This window comes from Triticum urartu, chromosome 7A (assembly GCF_056163025.1).
Source record: "Triticum urartu cultivar PI428250 chromosome 7A, HENAU_Tu73, whole genome shotgun sequence".
NCBI lineage: Eukaryota > Viridiplantae > Streptophyta > Magnoliopsida > Poales > Poaceae > Triticum > Triticum urartu.
Window position 1 is genome coordinate 49852057 of NC_141879.1, and position 22819 is coordinate 49874875.

General features: G+C 44.4%; 1 protein-coding gene across 1 annotated transcript; it reads left to right on the forward strand.

Annotated features, from left to right (window-relative positions):
- The first annotated feature begins 263 nt into the window (after positions 1-263).
- On the forward strand, positions 264-14564 carry LOC125520104 (3-phosphoshikimate 1-carboxyvinyltransferase 2-like). The gene is made up of 7 exons (XM_087531784.1): positions 264-391; positions 474-559; positions 2130-2375; positions 4254-4375; positions 4566-4776; positions 14102-14163; positions 14258-14564. Exons 1-7 carry the CDS (start codon positions 264-266, stop codon positions 14474-14476), a joined length of 1074 nt encoding a protein of 357 aa, XP_087387910.1. The 3' UTR covers positions 14477-14564.
- Positions 14565-22819: the final 8255 nt, after the last annotated feature.

Sequence of the window (22819 nt, forward strand, 5' to 3'; positions counted from 1 at the left end):
CGGTGTCGTTGGGTTGGGGAGCAAGTACTATAGAATCTGAGCCTGTGATGCAAAAATAGAAAAAATGGATCTGTACCATAAGATGGTAGATTGATGGTCCAGATTCGGGTGGGATGCTCTGCACGCACAGTTTGCAAAAAGTCCATCTCTGCAAGCTAATTTTGTCCCCGTGCCCTCCCCGTCAAACCCAAATCCCGTACACAGGCCGTCAATGACTTTGAGATTTCATGCTCGAAATCGCAGAATCTCGGTCCCATGTCGGGATGTGCATATCTTGGGTCAGAGAGTGTCACTTCTCCATCCCGTGGGGATTGTATTTGCCTCTCGCGATTGCTGGCCCGCAAAGGTATCTTCCTGTTCGGGACGACCGCCATCTCCTCTACCAGGTGAGGTGAGAGAAGGAAATTGGTTAACTGACTCTGCCTCATCACCATAAAATCGTTCCTGGTGCCTTTCAAGCCTACACAATTCAGAACAGATGCTTTCCACTATCCAGATATATGGACGATCTCTCAGTTGCTAGAGGAAACTGGAACTGAAACTGAGAGGCATGAGAGAGGTTGATCTCCGCCCATCGTTGCTAGAGGAAACTAGAATTGGAGTCAGAGAGGCATGGGAGATACTGCTATTTATTAGTTGAGGTATGATGACACGAAGGTGCCACATTGGCCCACCGCATTGCATTTCTTTTGTGTGCTTTCAGTACTATTTTAGCACATGGGTTACGCTTCTCCAGTGAGATTTCATTTGCGATCTTCACCTTTATGCGTTGTAAATCATAGATTCATCGGCTCACAAACTCTCACTGGGTGCACGCCTCCGCGGCTAAATCATCGGTCATCAAACATGCTACAAAATCCGGTACGTTGGGAAACCACATAGCATGGCTTCCGTGGACGGCACCAACACACAAAGTCACCCCAATGGTTTACTCCAATCACGAGGAGAAATCACCCTAATATGGTTTCATTGATTTGAATGGATTGATGTGTTGTATAAGGATGGAGATGGGTCGGGTTTGGACCGGGTTGAGCAATATTAAATCCATATCCATATCCATGAAAAAATCCATGGGCGAAAAATTGTGACCATGTCCAAATCCGATGGATATCCATACCCATTGGATATCCTTCAGGTCCTCTCAAGACCTATACATAAGACATAACTCATTGCACAATGTGCACTCTGCATTGGCGTGCTCACTCCCTGCCGTGTAGTCATAGCCCTTGCATTTGTCCCACTGCTGCGGCCATGCATCAATGCGTGTGTGGAAAAGCAAAGACAGAGGGGTCAAGGAGATATGGAGCTAGGTTGTCGCAGGCCAGTTGTGGCTGCTGCAGTGATCCACCTTACGTGGGGGTAGCGGCTGGCAGCGGCGGCCACCTCTAGGGCTATGAGAGGAGTAACTCAAGGAGATGGCACTGATTCTCAACGACAAGTCATTTAATTAGTGTAGATACTAGGATGAGAAGGTGCGTTGGAGTGGGGATTGTGTAATTTCTTTTGGATGTTTTAGATAAAAGATAAAATTATAGTGGGACATGTGACTATGGGGTAGGGGTAGCAGAATATTGCTCATGAAGTCAGACGGATCGGGCCGGGTTTGGATATATCCATGGGTACAAGATTATGTCCATACCCTATCCATGAGTAATCGGGTCGGGTTTGGCGCTGTCCATGGGCGCAAAAGCATATCCAAACCCTATCCATTCGGGTTGGATATCCATGGGTATCCATATCCATGGATAAAATTGCCATCCTTACTATTGTACCATTGTAGGGTCCTCATCAAATGTATGAATTCCCTCGAGGGAGTGGGAAACAAATCAAATTATTTTCTTTTGATCGGAGCAGAGGGAAAGTGTACCTCTTCACTCATAAACTTAATGCAAGTGAGGATTCATTTATGTTATTCATATAATTCAAAAGAGGAAGATCATCTTCTTCAAAGGAAGACTGACGTTCTTGCTCTCGGCGCATCCGTGCCTCAGATTCTTCTATACGTTCTTGCATTGAGAAATTATTATCATGGCTAGTACGATGCAATGCTATCTCACACCACGCACAAAATTTTAAGAACCAATCAACATTGAATAATTTCAGCATGTGAGTATTGCGTGATCTATCAGAGATTGGCGCTAAAGATGGAATATTTTCACAGGTTAAGCTCTCTGGTTCCATCAGCAGTCAATACTTGAGTTCCTTACCGATGGCTGCTCCTTTGGCTCTTGGGGATGTCGAGATTGAAATTATTGATAAACTGATCTCCGTTCCTTACATTGAAATGACATTGAAACTGATGGAGCGTTTTGGCATGACCGCGGAGCATTCTGATAGTTGGGGGGACAGATTCTACATTAAGGGAGGACAAAAATAGAGGGGAGTGTTTCAGAACCATGGTCCGGCTGAACCCATGTTGGGCGCCGTACGATGCACTACTGCTTTACATGTGGATATGTTCCCTGGTTGAATTCAAATTTATTAGTTAGCTCTAACCTTTCTAAAGCCCCGTTAACCATGGTATACTTATCAATGTTGTAGTAGGCCTGCACAGTGTCATTTTTATTTCAAACGAGATGGGCTGGCACACGCCCCTAAGCACTGTAGCACATTTTTAAAAGATCTCATGAAAATCAGAGTTCTGTCCTGACATTTTATATGAAACGGAGTCCTGACATTTCTAATAAATTAAAATCTAAAACAGACGCTCAAGCTCTCCAGTATTTCACTTCATACAAAGAATAATTTTTCTTCAAGGGTATCTACTGTTGTAAATCTGTACCGACACACCGCATACATTCTTTTATATCTATAAAGACTGCACAGAACAATTTGAAATGCTCAATAAGGTTTTACAGCCTAAAAAATGTTTGAAAATGCAAGTATATACTGACACAGTGTAAAGCTATGCTAGGCACTGCTCATCTTAAAAAAGGTACGCCGCATCCACATACGTGGTTAAGTTTCACAGCTTATAAGTAAAGCATACAACAGAATCAGACCCCAACTACATCCACCATGCAACAAAAAAATTAAAACAAACTAGCCTCATCTACTCTTGTTCTATACGGGAAATCACTAAAATGTGGAGCATGAGACGCACAGGGCATTGCATGAGCAAGTCGTGGGACCATATCTGGCATACATAACAAAGGAAATAAAATAATATGAACAGTGTTGGTGTGAGACAACATTCGCCACATCCAAAGCAACATGCTTATTTTATTACATATGGCGTAGGCATCCAGTAGGTTTACTTAGAACTATAGACCTCTTAATCTTTTCTTAATGGTTTTTGCCATAGTTTATCTTACCCGCCATGCACAAATCCCCATAATAAGTATCAGGAAATGAGCGGTACCGAGCATAGGTTTGGGTAGACCATGGTTCTACACAATATTTTCGGACAAAAATACAAGTTATACATTGTTCTACTTCTTCTAATAGTGGAGTACTAAGAAATGATTCTAATTTTCAGTCTACCCAAATATTTATAGACACACCCCATTTGAATTATTGATAAACTAGGAGATACCCCTTCATTTTTGTATACAAGGCCACAAACACATATTACAGGTACCAAAGCAAAAGTAAATGTGTGCTTAAGTCAATATTGCAAGCTAGGTTGTCTCCTTGTTTGTCGTGTTTATTAATGCATATTTTTCTGTCCCACCTACAACAAGCCAATGCTCTCACTCCTTTTGGTTGATTAATGAGGTCGCATACAAGACAACCTTCTCACACTCACATGCATGCAAGGGATAATGAATGTCCTTCTTTGCTAGTACGAGGCAAACACCATTAATTTTGTCTCGATTAGTGTTTGTGGCCTTGTATAGTTGTATATTGTAATTTTTATTGTGGTCTTGTATATAAAAATAGAGGGAGTAATATTGTACAAAATCTGTCGACTGCTCAGTAGCTCTGAAGACCCTGCTACCTACAATGCATTGCACAGTTCTGTTTTCTGGACATAGACTTGATCACACCAGAAGTATCATCCATCTTAAAATTGGACTGAAAATAGAGAATATCAGCAGTTGTTTGGCAATGAGCATCTATGCAGATGATTCTTGATTTTGCTTCTTTTGGCCCTTCTTATCTTATGCCCTTGCTGCCATATGGCCCATCAGGATACAAATCCATGCTTTTACTGAACATACTCTTAATTATGTACTTGGAAACTGTTAGTTCGAACTTCATAAAAATTGCAGTAACTATTTCGTAAACGAGCCATCCATTCTCTGGAATCGACAGGTCCCCTGGAAATGCCTATGTTGAAGGTGATGCCTCAAGTGCGAGCTATTTCTTGGCTGGTGCTGCCATCACCGGAGGGACTGTGACTGTTGAAGGTTGCGGCACCACCAGTTTGCAGGTAAAATTCTACTATCCAATTTTACCCTTTTGGTTGAGCATACTTGACATATTACATTATTGAATGTATACCATTTTCAACCAAACATGCTTTAAGTGGATATTCGTAGCTGAATCTCTCAAACTGCTGTATTCTGTAAGTGGCTTCCATGTGCTGTCATTCTCCTCCCTAACGATGTGTAATATTGCAGGGTGATGTGAAATTCGCTGAGGTACTTGAAATGATGGGAGCTAAGGTTACATGGACTGACACTAGTGTAACTGTTACTGGCCCACCGCGTCAGCCCTTTGGAAGGAAACACTTAAAGGCTGTCGATGTCAACATGAACAAAATGCCTGACGTGGCCATGACTCTTGCTGTTGTTGCTCTCTTTGCCGATGGTCCAACTGCTATCAGAGATGGTAAACTTTCTATGGCCTTCCATACCTCATTAGTAGAAAATAGGGCTTTGTTCCAGGCCGGGTCAGCCCATTAGTCCCGGTTCAGTCCAGAACCGGGACCAATGTGGGCATTGGTCCCGGTTCGTGAGCCCAGGGGGCCGGCCGGGCCACGTGGGCCATTGGTCCCGGTTCATCTGAACCTTTTGGTCCCGGTTGGTGGGATGAACCGGGACCAATGGGCCTCGTTCCTGGCCCACCACCATTGGTCCCGGTTGGTGGCTTGAACCGGGACCAAAGGCTCCCCTTCAGTCCCGGCTCATGTCATCAACCAGGACCAATGAGGTGCCTATATATACCCCTCGCTCGCGAGCAGAGCACCTCAGTGCTCTGTTTTTCTCTGGCCGGAGGGGAGAGGGCTTGGTGGTGCTCTAGCTCACCTCCTATGCACACAAGGTGTTCGATGAAATGCCCGAGCCACACTACTTAAGCTTTCTCCTCTCCAAGCTCGACCTCCAAGCTCCATTTTCCATAATATTTGTCTAGGTTTAGTGGTCCGTCACGCCCCGTCCCCGTCTTCACCGCCGTCGATCACCCGCGTCGAGCTCATCGCCGGCACCACCGTGGTGAGCCTCTTGTTTTATCTTCTTTCTGAAAGGAAAACTATTCTTACTTGTATGTTTACATAGATACTTGTATTATTTTCTTACTTTTATTATTGCATCTTATATAGTGCAATGGTTTTGGTATCCGCCCCCGTCGGCCCTCGTCCTGTCTATGATTCGGCCCTCGTAATACCATGACCATTAGTCCCTGCCCCATGCCAACTTTCAACTTTCTAAAACTAATGGCACTAACAAAAAATTTATAATTTTACTCCTCGCCCCTGGCCCATGACCATTAGTCCCGGTTTGTGCCACAAACCGGGACTAAAGGGTTGGTCCTTGTTGCGAGCAGAGTTTAGTCCCACCTCGCCAACCGAAGGGGGCTCACACCGGTTTATAAGTCCTTCCCTCTCTGCCTTGTTGAGCTCTTCTCAAAGTGAAAATAGATGCCTTAATAGAGAAAAGTTTAACCTAAATTCATAGTGAATTTCTCTGAAATTCATAGAAATTTACTAGGAATTTAGGTTGAATTTTCTCTATAAGTGCATCTATTCTCATTTTTAGTAAGTTAATCACAAACTTGTGATTCAAACAATTTTCAAAGAATTCAAAATTTAACTATTCAAATTTGAAAACTAATGGCACTAACAGAAAGTTTATAATTTTTCTAAAACTAATGGCACTAACAGAAAGTTTATAATTTTGCTAACCAAAAAGCAAACAGAATTAAAAATTAAAGCAAAAAAACAAAAGAAAATAAATAATGCAAAAAACAAATCAAAAAAACAAGAAAAAACTATTTTTATAGTAAAGTTAATCACAAAATAAAATAAATAAAGCAACAAAGAAAACAAAAAAGCTAAAAAAAGTGTTTTCAAATTTGAAAACTAATGGCACTAACAGAAAGTTTATAATTTTTCTAAAACTAAAAGCAAAAAGAATAAAAAAATAAAACAAAAAACAAAAGAAAATAAATAATGCAGAAAACAAAACAAAAAACTGGAAAAAAATAGCAACAATAAGTATTTTGTTGTAAGTAGAAACAAAATAAAATAAATAAAGCAACAAAGAAAACAAAAAACAAAAAAAGTGTTTTCAAATTTGAAAACTAATGGCATTAACAAAAAGTTTATAATTTTTCTAAAACTAAAAGCATAAAGAATTAAAAAATAAAGCAAAAAACAAAAAAAAATAAAGCAACAAAAAAACAAAAAAATGCCACCTACTGGGCCCCCACGGCCTGAATACGACTAGAAACCCATCCAAGGGCCAGGATTCAGGCCCGCAGGAGGCCCAGTAGGCCCACAGGCATAGCAGTGACAATTAGGCCCGTAAGCCTGCAATGGAGAGGAGCTCGAGAGGGGTGCGGCAGTGGGGCTTATAAACCACTGCGCACCCCTCTCAACTAGCGAGGTGGGACTAAACTTTCGACGCAGCAGCCGCACAAGGCCTTTGGTCCCGGTTGGTGGCACCAACCGGGACCAAAGGGGGCCATTGGTCACGGTTCGTGGCACAAACCGTGACCAATGCCCCCCTTTAGTCCCGGTTGGTGCCACCAACCGAGACCAAAGGCCGCCGCTTCCCGCCCTTTGGGCTGCTGAAAAGAGGCCTTTGGTCTCGGTTGGTGGCACCAACCGGGACTAAAGGGGGGCATTGGTCACGGTTTGTGCCACGAACCGTGACCAATGCTCCGTTTATATAAGCCACACTTATGAAAATTTTGATTCAGTTTCTTCGATCCCGCCCCGATGACGCCGCCAGGCTGCCCGTGCTCGCCGTCGCCGCCCCGAGGTCGCCGTCGCCGTCACCGCCCGCTCCTCGTCGCCACCGCCGCCCGCTCCTCGAGCCCGCACCGCCCCCGAGCCCTCGCCGCCCTCGAGCCCGCGCCGCCCCGGAGCTCGCGCCGCCCCTCGAGCTCGCCGTCGTCCCCAAGCCCGCGCTGCCCCTCGAGCTCACGCCGCCCCTCGAGCTCGCCGTCGTGCCCAAGCCCGCGCCGCCCCCGATCTCACCTCGTCCCCGAGCCCTCCTCCCAGAGCCCGTGCCGCCCTCGCCGCCCTCCTCCCCGAGCCATCCGCCGCCCTCGCCGCCGCCCTCGCCGACGCCCTCGCCGCCCCCGCCGACGCCCTCGCCGCCCTCGCCGTCGCCCTCGCCAGTCAACCTCGCTGTTGTGAGCCACCGCCACCTGTTTATCATTTTTTTCATTTTTTGTACGTATATATAATGTATATATGTATGTGGCTATATGTATGTATAGATGTTCATATATGTGTATTATTTTTTTTGTTCAGAGCATTTTTTGTTCATATATGTATTTTTTTTTGTTTATGTGTATTTTTTTTTGTTCATAGCATTTTTTTGTTCATATTTTTTTTCATAGAATTATTTCCATGTATATATGTATGTGGCTATGTATGTATAGATGGATAGCATTTTTTTCCATGTATGCATGTCATTGTCGATATACCCCCTCCCCGTTAACTTCGACAGGAGGGGGGTCGATATAACCCTCCCCGATAACTTCGACATGAGGGGGGGGGGTCGATATACCCCTTCCCTGATAACTTCGACATGAGGGGGGGTCGAGAACTAGTTTAGGGGGTCGAGGGTTGAGAACTAGTTTAGGGGGTCGAGGGAAGAAGGGGAAGAAGAGGGAGAAGAAGAGGGAGAAGAAGAGGAGAGGAAGAAGAGAAAGTCTTCTCCTCTATTCTTTCTTCTCTTCTTTTTTCTTCTTCTTCCTATATGTATTAGTTTTTTAATTTAGGTTGTTAATTAGTTGATATTAATTTTGTTCATATATGTATGGATGCATGTGATATGTATGTATGTATGCATGTATTGGGTATGTCGTTGTCGATATACCCCCTACCCGATAACTTCAACATGAGGGGGTCGAGAGGGGGCCTAGGGTCGTCGAGGGTTCGAGGGGTCGAGGGGTCCAGGGTCGTGGAGGGTTCGAGGGGTCGAGGATCGCCGAGGGGTCGAGAGAGGTTTCCTAGTGTCAAAGTATTGAAGAAATCCATGGCTTCATCATTAGCCGGAAGTAACCAGGGCATGACGAAGTCCTCCAAAGTTATTTTGGAATGGTGTCCCGGATAGGATAATTTGCCTTTTTGTATGAATTTCAGCAAAGGCCTTCCAAATAACGATATTTGGAAGGCTCTTGCTGAACTTTGTACCAAAAAGCGAATTATCTTATCTGGGACTCCGTTCCAAAATAACTTTGGAGAGCTTCGTACTATCATGCACCTGTTACTTTCGCCTAATAATGAAGACATGGTTTTGTTGAATTATTTGACACTAGGCAACCTCCCGACCCCTCGGCGATCCTCTTGAACATGAGAAGAAGAGGATAAAAAAAGAAGAGGAAGAGGAAAAAAAAGAGGAGAAGAAAGAATAGAGGAGTTCTTCTCCTCTATTCTTTCTTCTCCTCTTTTTCTTCTTCTTCTTCCTCTTTATTTTATCGGGAACGAGGGTCGTCGAGGGTCGCTGAGCGGTAGAGGAGAAACCCTAAACAGAAAGTATCGCCGGTGTGAGATACATGTACCGTCGGTGTCGGACACTACATCCACGTCCCACAAGTGGCGCGGGCTTCGACGCCCACGTCACTTGTGGGACATGGATGTAGTGTCCGACACCGACGGCCACATGTATCTCACATCGACGATACTTTCTATTTAGGGTTTCCTCTACCGTTCGGCGACCCTGACCCTCGACGACCCTCGTTTCCGATAAAATAAAGAGGAAGAAGAAAAAAAAAGAGAAGAAGAGAAGAAGAAGAAAAAAGAGAGGAGAATTCACATCCACGTCCCACAAGTGGCGCGGGCTTCAACGCCCACGTCACTTGTGGGACGTGGATGTAGTGTCCGACACCGACGGCCACATGTATCTCACACCCATGATACTTGCTATTTAGGGTTTCCTCTATCGCTCGATGACCCTCGACGACCCTCGTTCCCGATAAAAAAAAGAGGAAGAAGATGAAAAAAAGAGGAGAAGACTTCTCCTCTTTTTTTCTTCTTCCTCTTCTTTTTTTATCCTTGAAGCGTTGTGGAGGCCACCCCAAACCCTAGAGAAGCAGCGTCGAGGCCACCCCAAACCCTAGAGAAGCAGCATCGAGGCCACCCCAAACCCTAGAGAAGCAGCGTCGAGGCCACTAATTAATATTAGTTCTACGTTTTTGCCACTAATATATCCATCTGTCATGTTTGAATAATGATTGCCATGTTGTCAATATTTGTAGAAACTATGGACACCGCCCGAGACGAAGTACAAGAAGAGTTGTTGGGGGACATAATCACACGAGGAAGTGATGCCATCTGCTCGTTGTTTCTCAACGAGACCGATGGTTTGGAAGCAGCTGATTATGATGGCTCCGGTGACCTAATGCCGGTGCAAGAAGGAGACCGTGAGGACGGCTCCGGTGACCCAATGCCGGTGCAAGAAGGAGACCGTGATGACGTCTCCGGTGACCGAACCGAGTCCGGCCAGGTATATATATTAGTTAAGCTTCTGCTGACTAGCTAATTGATGCATTCATTGTTTTGGTATGTACACATATTAATTAAGTCTTTGTTGTTTTTTCTTGCCCTCCGGATCGAGCACAACTTCGGTAAAGAGGCGAGGCCCGAAGAAAAAGTTGAGCTCGGATGAAAAGTTTGAGATCATAGCAATCGCGCTCGATGGCCAACTGATTGAACTCCTCCGGACAAAGAGCGCATTTGTTTCTCAGTGCAGGGTTTTGGTTAGGGACAAGATCCCGATCAGCATCCAGCAATGGTTTAAGCCGGCTACAGAAGACCCTGAGGTGTCTTATGTCAATGATATGCAGAAAAATGATCTTTGGACTGAGCTGAAGTCAAATTTCACCCTACCGCCAGAGGATAATCCAGAGAAGCCAGTTAAAGAGCAATTAATCAAGTCTTTTACTCTTAAGAGGATGGCAGAACTATTCAGGAGGTGGAAGAAAGAGCTGAATAAGTTTGTCGAAAATAATGAGACACCAGAATTCAAGGGCAGATATGAGAAGATCAGAGATCACTGGCCCGCATTTGTGGCCCACAAGACATCGGAAAAGAGTAAGAAGATGTCGGCGACAAACAAGCAAAATGCTGCGAAGAAGAAGCATCACCATCGCACAGGGTCAGGTGGCTACCTCGTAGCCCGGCCTAAGTGGGCCAAGACTGAGAATGATCTGGTTGATAAAGGGATCGAACCAGAGATAATTAACTGGCCAAACCGTTTCCGGACTTGGTTCTTCGGGGCTGGCGGAACCTTGGACCCTGTAACAGGGAAGTGCATTTGGACGAACGATCAAATGGACATACCAGTCAGGAAGCTTCAGCACTATATCGAAGCAGCGCAGCAAGGGACGTTCTTTCCAGACAGAGAGAATGACGAGCTCACAATGGCCCTCGGGAATCCTGAGCACCCTGGACGGAAACGAGGCACGCCAGGCTCCGTTCCGTGGAAGGTTGGGTTTCCGGACGCAGGCGGTTACAAATCCCATGAGAGGAGGAAAAAAGTGCAGCAGACCCAAATGCAGGCGCTGCAAGCAAGGGTACAAGCGATAGAGGAACGAGAATCAAATCGCAGCAAACGTATTGCCGAAGCTTCCCCCGAAGCTACCCCGCCATCTCAGCGGAGAAGCAGCGTGGCTTCCACCGAGCTGCTTCAGCCGGAGCATGCCTTGACGGCTCCTGCCAGCTATCCCGTGGATGCTATCACGGAGTCTCAAAATTTCCACCTTATGACGCAATGGATGAATTTGAAGGTCAAGGCGGCTGTTGGCTCTGTTTATCCTACTGAACCCGACGCAACTTTTCACTGCCGGCCGATTCCAGAAGGATATGCTAGGGTGATGGTGGATGAAATAACGGAGGGATTTGAGGACCTCCAGCTTGACCACCCTACCGGTGAAGGGGAGACTAGGCTGGGGTCTGCTCTGAAGACTCTATGCCTATGGCGGAAGGAACTCATCAACCTTCCGAACTGGACGCCTCTGCCTTCTCCTCCTCCTCCGGCAAGTCAGGGCACTCCGCCTCCTCCACCGCCTCCTCCTCCGGCGAGTCAGGGCACTCCGCCTCCTCCACCGCCTCCTTCTCCGGCGAGTGACGATCAGGGCACTCGACCGGCTCCTTCTCCAGCGCGTGGCGGCACTCCGCCTCCTTCTCCGCCTGCGCCGACGCGCCCGAGCAGCCAACCTCCTCCTTCTCCGCCTCGTCAGCAAGGGCGGAAGAGACCTGTCGCCGCTCCGGCTGCTCCGGCGCGTCGTAGTCCTTCTCCTCCGCCTCGTAAGCAAGTAAAGAAGACAACCGCTCCGTCTGCTCGGCCGGCGTCTAGCAGTACAGCCAGAGGCGGGAGGACATACAGATCGGTCCTTCTCTGAAGACTCCAGAGAAGTTACCATACGAGAGGACCCCGGACGAGAACGCCGAGATCGCACGAACCGAAGTGGATGACTGGTTTCAAGGGTTGAAAGCAAAGAGACATCCACTTCCGGAGGAGAAGGTAGATCCGGTGAAAGCGAAGTACACTCTGGCTGCCCTGACAAAACCACCCAAGTCTTCGCCGAAAGGAAACTATGAGCGCATTATTGGAAGGGAATTTGCCGAAGCGGAGCGGTCAGGAAGTACTGTCAGTGATCAAAGGCTGAAAGAACGACGAGCTGGGAAACAAATTGCCCAGCTCGGCGAACAAGCGAAGCAATCGTGCCCCTCGCTCAAGGTGCCTAGCCACAACGTCGCTAATTTTCCGAGGATGGTGCCCGGTTATAGCAATCTTGCAGATTACCTGCCCGGCGATGTACATTATGAACCCATGGAGGTGCAGATACAAAGATACGAGTACAGGAAGCCTCTCGTCAAAGATGAAAGATCTCTATCAACGATGATGCGAAGATTGCATGATTGGTACTTGAAAATCTGCAGAGACTCTGGGGGGAGAAGTACTTTGTATGTGAAAGTAAAAAAGGAGCATGACCTCGTTGGAATTGAACTGTTGCCTGTTTCATTTGAGGAGTTCTATCAGTTTTTCAATCAATTGGCCCTCGATAAAACAACGGTCGCCTGCTACTATCTGTAAGTAGTACTACTTCTGTCATTAAGTCTCTCTATATAGCTCAGCTCTTTCATTGCATGTATTTATAATCATCCTCACTATATTATGCAGATTGAAGATCGCCGAATTGAAGAAAAGACAAGTCGGTGATATTGGGTTCATTAACACATATCTCATAGATGCAACTCAGGTTAAATTTCATGCCGCAGCTACCGAGGCCAACTTGCTACGATCGTTGGTAATAAATGAAAACAAAGATATAATACTTTTTCCTTACAACTTCAAGTGAGTGTTACTGTCTTGTGCGTATTCGGTTTCCCTTATATATTAGTCAAGGTTATAGTAATGTAATTGATGAGTTATGCATGCGTGTGCAGTTTCCACTATATTCTCCTAGAGATTAAGCTTGAGCAGGGACTAGTAACCGTCTTAGACTCAAGACAAAAAGATCCCCAGGACTATGCAGACATGACTCAAATACTCGCGAAGTAAGTTAAATCGATCATTATCCACCATATCAGTAACTTTGTTCATTTCCTGATATATCAAGTAATTGTTTTCTTTGTCCGGCAGGGTTTGAAGAAAATTCACCAGAAAAGCTCCGGGACTGCCGAAGGAGCTGCAATTTAGACACCCGAAAGTAAGTACTATAGTAGCATGTTCCGCGCATCTACTAGTCATTCAAGCGCTAGTTTCATCAATACCATTTGACATTCTTGCTTATCAGTTTGATTGACCTCTATTTCTTGTAAAGTGGTTGTGGCAGGAACAAGGAAATGATTTCTGTGGATACTACGTTTGCGAGTCCATCCGCCACACGACCTGTGAGCGGGGCTACACTGACGAACAATATGAAGTACGTAAATAACAACATTCACAATTTTATTTTATTACCATCATTTGTGTTGAGTTTCATTCATTCATATATATATATATGTATTGACCCCCTTCTTTAAATTAGATGTTTCGGAAGCGGGATGAACTCCTAGCACCAGCTCGCATGCGAGCAATTCAAGAGGAATTGGCGGCATTCTTTCTTGACCACGTGATCCCTGAAGACGAAGAATACTATGTGGACCCTGAGTCCGTATGATTATATTTGTAAGAGATAATTATTGTATATATGTAGCCGGTAGTGTCGGATAGATATACGAGAACTTGTTGTTCGACCAATCTCTCGGAGAAGGAGAGGTGGTCGATATCACTTCTCTCTGTATGCATATATGTTCATGACGATCTTCTGTTTCCTTCATTTGCTTACTAGCTAGCTAGCGTGTCTAGTCCTCTCTATACGTATGTATAGTACGTAGCGTCGACCAAGCACGGACATAAGAGAGGACACTTCTCTCTATTAATTATAGCTAGCTAACACAATATATGAAACACCTAAATTAACCCCTAAAACCCCCAAACCCCCCCTCCCTTAAAAAAACAAAAACTCCAACCACATAAATGCTGACGCATGGATGCCTATTGGTCCCGGTTGGTGCCACCAACCGGGACCAAAGGGTCTCCTGCCTGGGCTCCGCGCACAGGCCACGTGGAGGCCCATCTGACAACAGGCCCTTTTTCTACCAGTGCCTAGCAATCTACCATGCGCGTCGCGATTACTCTGTAGCATCAGGGAGGGGATAAAGGACTCGAATTCACCATGTTATGTCCTGACACTTGTTCATTCTCTTCTGTAGTTGCCTCCTGGAGAGTGAAGGAAACTGAAAGAATGGTCGCGATCCGGACCGAGCTGACGAAGGTAATTATACACGTGTCTCCTGTTCTTATATCTCAGCCTCCTGTTGCACCCCAGATGCTTTTATCTTATCTGTCCTGTGTCCTGTGCCATGTAGCTGGGAGCAACGGTGGAGGAAGGCCTGGACTACTGCATCATCACGCCACCGGAGAAGCTGAACGTCACGGCGATCGACACCTACGACGACCACCGGATGGCGATGGCCTTCTCCCTGGCGGCCTGTGCCGAGGTACCAGTCACCATCAGGGACCCCGGGTGCACCCGCAAGACCTTCCCCAACTACTTTGATGTGCTAAGCACCTTCGTGAAGAACTAGGCTGGGAAAATCAACAACGAATTGCGCTTGTACTTTGTAGCCTGTCCATGGTTTGAGGAAATTTTGTCTTAGTCTTGTTGCGAGATGGTGTATGAGTCTGTAATATTAGTTTTGTAGCGTGTGCGCCTTGAGGTAAAATGAAATGTATTGCACACTGTTTTCGTTTTTTTGAATAAGAAATAAGTTACCGTTCTGTGATCTAGGAGTAGATGCAAATGCTGCTGGTCGAGGGGGATCTTTAGCATGCAAGCTATAGGAAAGGGGGTAGCATTCCCTAATGCATGAAATATAATTACTCAAACCTAAATGAAATAGTTCAGGTATGGATCTCAACACGAGATCCTATGGAGGGAGAGCGCGCTATCGGCATAGAAGATCAGTGCTCATTGTTGTTGATTGTGCATTAGGCATGCTATGGAAGCTTACTTAGTATGGCATTTCAACAGATACTACTAATGTGCTGGGCGAAATAGTTGGTGTAAACAAGTGGGCCCAGTTTGTGTTGCCAAAGGAACAATTACATCATGTGATGAAAAATTCCTATCCTACATAAAGCAAACACTGTAGCGCACATGTCGGGATGTGTGTATTTCGGGTTAGTGAGTGTCGCGCCATTGTTCAGCGGGGACTATATTTGTCTCCCATCGCGACTTGCCCGCAAAGGTCTATTCCAGTCCGGAATAATCACTGTCCTCGTCACTGAAGTGAGCTCTAAGAATTGGACTGGTTAACATACTCCACTTAATTATCGTAAAATCATTCCCGATGCCTTCCAAGCCCACACACTTTATAATGATCACTTTCGCCTGTCTTTTGTTGTCAGAGGAAACAGGAACCAGAACTAAGAGGCACACGAGAGATTGATCTCCGTCCATCGTTGCCAAAGGAAATTGAAATTGGAGTCAGGAGGCACGGGAGAGACTGGTATTTATTTGTTGGGTATGTTGACATGAAGGTGCCTCGCTGGCCCACCGCATTGCATATCTTTTGTGTGCTTTCAGTAATATTTTAGCACATGGGCTACATATCTCTAGTCAGCTTTGATTTGCTATCTTCACTTTCACATTTATGCGTAGTAAAATCATATATTCGCCACATCATAGGCTCTCATCGGTTCCACTCCTCCACGGCCAAATCACATGTCCTCAAACAGGCTACAAAATCTGGTATGTAGGGCAACCACATAGCATGGCTTCCATGGACGACACCAACACACAAAGATGTGAAATCATGAGCAAGTTTACTACAATCATGAGGGTAACTCACCCTAATGATTTGATTGACTTGAATGGACCATTGTAGGAATCCTCATCCAATGTATGAATCCCCTGGAGGAAATGGGGGAAACAAATCGAAAGTGAGGAAACAAATCCAATTAGTTATTTTGATAGAAGCAGTCACAGTATCGAGGGGGAGTGTATCACTTCACTCATGAAGTTAACACAAGTGAGGATTCATTTATATTATTCACATAATTCAAAAGAGTAATGTCGTTTTCTCGAGGAAAACTAGCCTTCTCACTCTCGATACATATGCATCTGAGATTCTTCTCTACATTCTTGCATTGAGATGCCACAACTCTTTCCCAGGGAATTGGGTCAATATGCTGGCTAGGGAAAACAAGCTATATCAGATCATATAGATAAGGAAGAATGGAGTTATTGAGCTCTTTGCACACATCCAGTATAATTCATTTCTGATCCATTGCGTAAAAGGGTGTCATGTTCTCTTTACAATGAGGGTGATCCCCTATCCATGTTTGCATAAGAAAAGATTTATTGTAACCTTATCTTCCTCAATCTGTTTCTCCTGTTGCACCCCTTGGTGCTTAATCTGACCTGTCTTGTGCCCTATAGCTGGGAGCAACGGTGGAGGAAGGCCCGGACTACTGCATCATCACGCCGCCGGAGAAACTGAATGTCATGGCGATCGACACCTATGACGACCACCGGATGGCGATGGCCTTCTCCCTGGCGGCCTGCACCGAGGTGCCAGTCACCATCAGGGACCCCGGGTGCACCCGAAAGACCTTCCCCAACTACTTTGATGTGCTAAGCACCTTCGTGAAGAACTAGGTCGGAGAATCTTTGGCGAATTGCGCTTGTACTTTTGTAGCCTGTCCGTGGTTTGAGGATTTTTTGTCTTTTTCGTCTTGTCGCGAGATGGTGTATGAGTATGTAATATTAGTTTTGCAGTGTGTCAGCCCTGAGGTAAAATGAAATGTATTGAACACTATTCATATTATGAATAATAAATAAATTACCGTTCAGTGAGCTTCGATGTCATGCTACTGGTCGAGTAGGATCTTCAGCATGCAAGCTCTAGGAAAGGAGCCAACATTCCCTCGCGCAAAGAACATCACAGCTCTCTCAACTGAGTGCTTGAAATATAAGAGCATCTACAGCCGGTCTCCTCAAACATCCATGGGCGCAAACATCCATGGACGCGCCCGATCAGTCCGTCATGTAGCATGCGGAGAAAATAAAGAGTATGTCTGTATGGGCGGATAAATAGGGGCTCAAAATGAACACACCAGGGCACTGACCGGGCGCTTCCATGAACGTTTAGGGGCTTGATTTGTTAAGTCCAACTGTAGATACTCTAATACTCAAACCTAAATGAAACAATTTAGGTACATATTCTCTTTGAGAGATCCTACGAAGGAAGAGCACCTAAATGAAACAGTTCAGGTACGGATTCTCCATGTGAGATCCTACGGAGGAAGAGCACGCCACTGGCATTGAAGATCGGTGTTCACTGTTGTTGCATTATGAGTTTTTTTGACAACAGTTGTTGCATTATGAGTTAAGCATGCTATTGAACATTAATTAGTGTTCATAATGGTATTACTAATGTACTGGGTGAAATAGTTAGCGTTCACAAGTGGGCCAGTTCGTATTGAGGAAAAAACAATCGCGTCATGTCGGGATGTGCAATTTTCTATCTTGCACAAAACAAATACTCTAGCGTGTGGAGGTGGAACCTCATGTTTGGATGTGCGTATTTCGGGTCAGTGAGTGTGACTTCACCACAAGGCAGGGACTATACTTATCTCCCACATTGGCTAGCCCGCAAAGGTCTCTTCCGGTCCCGGGCGATCACTACCATCTTCACTAATGCGAGATAAAAAAAAATGAACTGGTTAACAAACTCCACCTCATAACCATAAAATATTTCCTGGTGCCTTTCAAGCCTACACAATTTGTAGCCGACCCTTTTCACCCTCTATATATGGGTGGTATTTGTTGATAGAGGAAATAGGAATTGCAGCTAAGAAGCACGTGAGAGGTTGATCTTTGCCCATCGTTGCTAAAGGAAACTAGATTTGGAGTCGACATGTATGAGATAAACTAGTATTTATTGGTTGGGTATGGTGACATGAAGGTGGTACGCTGGCCCACCACATTGCATGTCTTTTGTGTGCTTTCGGTACTATTTTAGCACATGGGCTACACATCTCTAGCCAGCTTTGATTTGCTATCTTCACCTTTATGCATAGTAAAATCATATATTCGCCACATAATAGGCTCTCATCCGGTACACTCCTCCATGACTAAATCACCGATCATCAAACAAGCTACAAAATCTGGTATGTAGCGCAACCACATAGCATGACTTCCATGGATGGATCATGAGCAGGTTTATTACAGTCATGAGGAGAACTCACCCTAATGGTTTCATTTATTCGAGTGGACCTTTGTACTGTTGTAGGAATCCTCATCCAATGTATGAATTCCCTCGAGGAAATGAAACAAATCTAATTATTTTATTTGGATGGAAGCAATGACAATATCGAGGGAGAGTGTATCACTTCACTCATGAAGTTAATATAAGTGGGGATTGATTTCTGTTATTCATATAATTCGAAAGAGGAAGAACGTCTTCTCAAGGAAAGCTGGCCTTCTTGCCCTCGACACATATGCGCCTGAGAATCTTCTCTACCTTCTTGTGTTGAGATGCCAACAACTCTTTCCTGGAGAATCAGGTCAATATGTTGGCTATGGAAAGCAAGCTATAACAGATCGTATAGATAAAGAAGAATGGAATTTTATTAGCTCCCTGCACACATCCAGTATAACTCCTTTCCGAGCCCTATGTAAAGGGGTCTCGTGCTCTCTTTACAATAGAGTGATCCTCCATCTAGGTTTGCTAACAAAAGGTTTGTTGTAACGTTTTATTCTCCAATCTGTTGCTTGTTCGTTGTGAACAAAAGATGATGATACCAGAAGAGGTGTTTATCCAATGGAGATTCAACTTGAGCTTCAGTAAGACTAGTCGAGAGAAATCCTTCAGCAACATCAACTTTAGTCCTTCAACAATTGTCTACTTCAATGCCATGCATGCTAGATAAGGAAACCATTAGGTAAGAAAACAGTGCAACTTGCACAAAGAACATTGCACAGTACTATGCACCAAGTGTTTCCTTCCCATCCCCTCGACTACTAGGGTAAGCTGACCCTTCCAAGCTTTGCTGGGGAGCCCACGGATTCACCTCCCCTTTGTCTGCCTCTCCGGCAGCCCGTGGCGGGAAGAGGAATCCTGCCTCCTCCACTTCTGCTGCTGGCTGGATTTTTAGTCCTCGGGGTACTCGGATGGATGCAGCACTTCTTCTTCGAGATTGTCTTCGGGACTTCGATCCTCCTTGAGTTTGTTTGTTTCGACATAGTCGACAAAACTCCGGTGCAAATTCTTGTCGTCTTACGAGTTATGACTACATGTTAGGGTTTCTCGTCGTGCATGCACGATTGCCATCAACAAGGTCAAGTCGGTTTCGGTAGGGGAGCGGTGACAACGACGCATCGGTGACTCGTAGTGGCGGTGATATTGGTCATTTGGTGGTTTGGGGACCTCGGTAATTTTTTTTATTATATTTGAGATGCTTAGTCCTTGTGGTGGACTTCTATAATAGATACGGATCATTTTGGCAATTATTTTTACACAATACCCAAAGAGGCGCAGTTCATGTTGCAAGAAAAAAGAAACATTGCTTCCTGCGATGAACAAAAGCTATCAAAACGTGGAAAAAAATGTTGCTTACCCTCTGACGATTACATGTCTTTGCACAACAAAGATCCAAGAAGCATCAAATCACATCACATATTCATACTTCTTTCTCGAAACGCCAAGCCGATGCGAGGTCACTGTGCTGCGGAGATAATTGCATCTATAGTCCTCGTAGTCGCTGGCGACGTCCAACTTGGTCCTGTAACTTGCGTATTGCTTCAATACGATCCCGGTACATAAAAATACGTGGTCAATACGGTCCCTGAGGTTGAGACAACAGTCCTGACTCTACAAATTGCATACGTATGTTGTATTTGCGTAGGTGACACGTGGGCCGAGAAAAAAAAACGCAAGCCGCCTGAACAAAACATGGGCCGTGACGTCTGTTTATAGCCCATATGCCAGTGGGGCGTGCAAAAAGGGAAAATAGCGCGGGCTCTGGGATTCGAACCTGCACACCATGGCACATATCTGCGCGAGCAAGCCACCGAAACAAGCGCATGATCTTACATATAACGCTCGTCCACTCAAAAAATGTTCTAGTTAAAAAATCAAGGTTCGTTTCTACAAAATATGTCCACGATTTTATAAAAAATATTCAAAACAATGTATGGGAATATAAAAGTGCGAACAGAATTTGTAGAATGCGTGCAGAAAAATTTCGAACCCGCGACCACCAGGAAAAATTTGCGCACGCAAGCCACCACACTATAGCAGGCCCAGACACATTTTTTGAAAACGCGTGTGCTAGCAAATTAAGCTGGCAGTAGTATTTTTCTTTTTGCGAAAACAGTAGTATTTTTATTTTTGCGAAAAAGTAGTATTTTTTTGCGCATGGTTTTAAACCATAGTTTCTTTTATTTTTTCTTTTCTTCCTTTTCTGTTTATTATAAATTGTAAAATAATGTTTAAAGTATTCAACATTTGTTAGCGCTTTCAAAACTAGTTCAGAATTTTTTTTAATGAATCAGTTTTTTCGAAAATAGTTTGAAGTTTCAAATTTGGTCACAGTATAAAAAACTATTAGAAATTTTCAAAAATGTTTTCATTTGCATTTTTTTATTTTTCGGATTTTCAAATTGTTCCGGTTATAAATTCTTTTTCTGAATTTTAAATTTTGTACAGCAATACAAAAAAAATTCCCCTTCTCTAAAAAATGATACAGAATTTAAAACAATGTTAGCGTTTTTGATGAATTTTTCTTCAACAAGTCCTTTTTCATGTATTCATCTTTTATGATCTGTCACATACAAGCACATATATTGATGAAATATTGCACAGTGATATTGTGATACTATACAATTTGGAAAATATTGTGCATATACATACTATTATGGAATTTTTTAGGCAGTAAAAAACCATTTGTTTACTGAATAATAACATGTGTAACCCCCCCCCCCCCCCCCCCGCACACAATAAATAAATAATTTTCTGAAAATGCAAATATTTTTTAAATCATGATTTTTGTTACAAATTTGTGAATATTTTTTGAATTCATGAGAATTTTTTGAAATTGCGTACATTGTTTTAGAGCTCGTCAACAAGTTTTTATGCATAGGCGAACATTTCTTGAAATTTTGGAACAAATTCTCGTATTCTGAAACAGTTTTTGTTTGCGACGCACTGTTTTTGAATTCATAAATATTGTCTTGATTCATTGAACATTTTTAAAAAATTTGGAATTTTTTAAAATTCCCTTACATTGTTTCAAATATGTTTTTACAAAATCGTAGACATTCTTTTTAGACGCGAACCTTTATTTTTTTAGCTAGAACATTTTTTGAATCGATGAACTTATTAAAAAAACTCATAAACATTCTATAAATTCACGTTTTTTTTAAAAGACAAGAATGCAAATACTAATACTTTTTGCATCCCATTATGTACAATATCAAGTGCTTGTTCTGGTGGCTTGCTCGTGCTGGTATGTGCCACGGTGTGTGGGTTCGAATCTCTGGGCCGCCCTTTTTTTCCTCTTATTTCTCGGCCCACTGACTTATGGGCCCTATACAGACGTCACGGCCCACGTTTTGTTCTGGTGGGTTGCTTTTTTCTTTTCTTAGCCCATGTGTCTCCTACGCAAATACGACATACGTATGCAACGTTGAGTTAGGACTGTTGTTTCAACTTTAGGGACCGTATTGATCATGTATTTTCATGTGTCGGGACCGTATTGAAGCAATACGTAAGTTCTAGGACCAAGTTGGACGTCGCCAGCAACTACGAGGACTATAGATGCAATTATCTCCTGTGCTGCGTCTTCACCGTGCGAGGACAACTTTGATGACCTCCAACATGACTGATGCTTTGGTGACATGCAACATGAACTGATTTTTTGGTGACCTCCATCATCTTTCTCGAAAAGCCAATGATGCGTCTCCACCGTGCGAGGACGCCTAGAAACCATGAGTGTCCTGTCGTCGCTGTTGGGCTCCTTGGGGAAGTATTGCATTTTGCTGAGCACCATGGACCACCTTCTGGCGCACCATTTGTGTACGAATGGTTACTACAGAAGGTTCCAACACCATTGACGAAGGGCACCATTTGTGAAGGATCACCCCTGCTAAAATGAACCGAGGGATGCCGTGTGATGTTGGGCTCGCACTCAAGGAAACTTCCACACAGTCTCCATTGAACTTTTTTCCGTAGGTATTAGAGAGCAGAAGCCCACATGGGTCACACCTCACCTGGAACACCTAAAAGCTGTTGATGTCAACATGAACATATTGCTCGATGTCGCAATGACTCTTATTGTTGTTGCCCTCTTTGCCGATGGTCCAACTACTATCAAAGATGGTAACCTTCTGTGCCATCCGTACCTATCATCCTTGTAGCATCGGAGAGAGGACAAACGACCCGAAATCACCCAGCTTTGTGTCATTGTTGATTTCTTTTGCATGTTTTGGCCCTTTTTTTTGAAAAGGAGGATTACTCCTGGCCTCTGCATTTAAACGATGCATGCAGCCATTCTATTAATTATTCACAAAGACCTTATAAAATAGTACATCAGGTAGTCTAAAGCCACCATCCTAGCAACAATTGTCGCTACTCCCATCCACCTGATGAAGGGTGCGATAATCCGAGCCTAATACCAAACAGACATCGCACAAATGCCTAACATCTAAAGCCAGAGGCCCCAACCAAGCCACATACCGGGTTTGGGACACAAGCTGGTCCGATGCACTCTGTATGTCGTCGCCGCCATCTTCAGTCAATCCATCTTCAGAGCAGAAACTAATGCACCGACTTTGCCAGGCCTCTCTGCCATCGACGTCACCATGACGCCAGACATCACCCTCGTCCTGCGCGAGTCCATCTCTGCGCATCGGACGCCGAGTA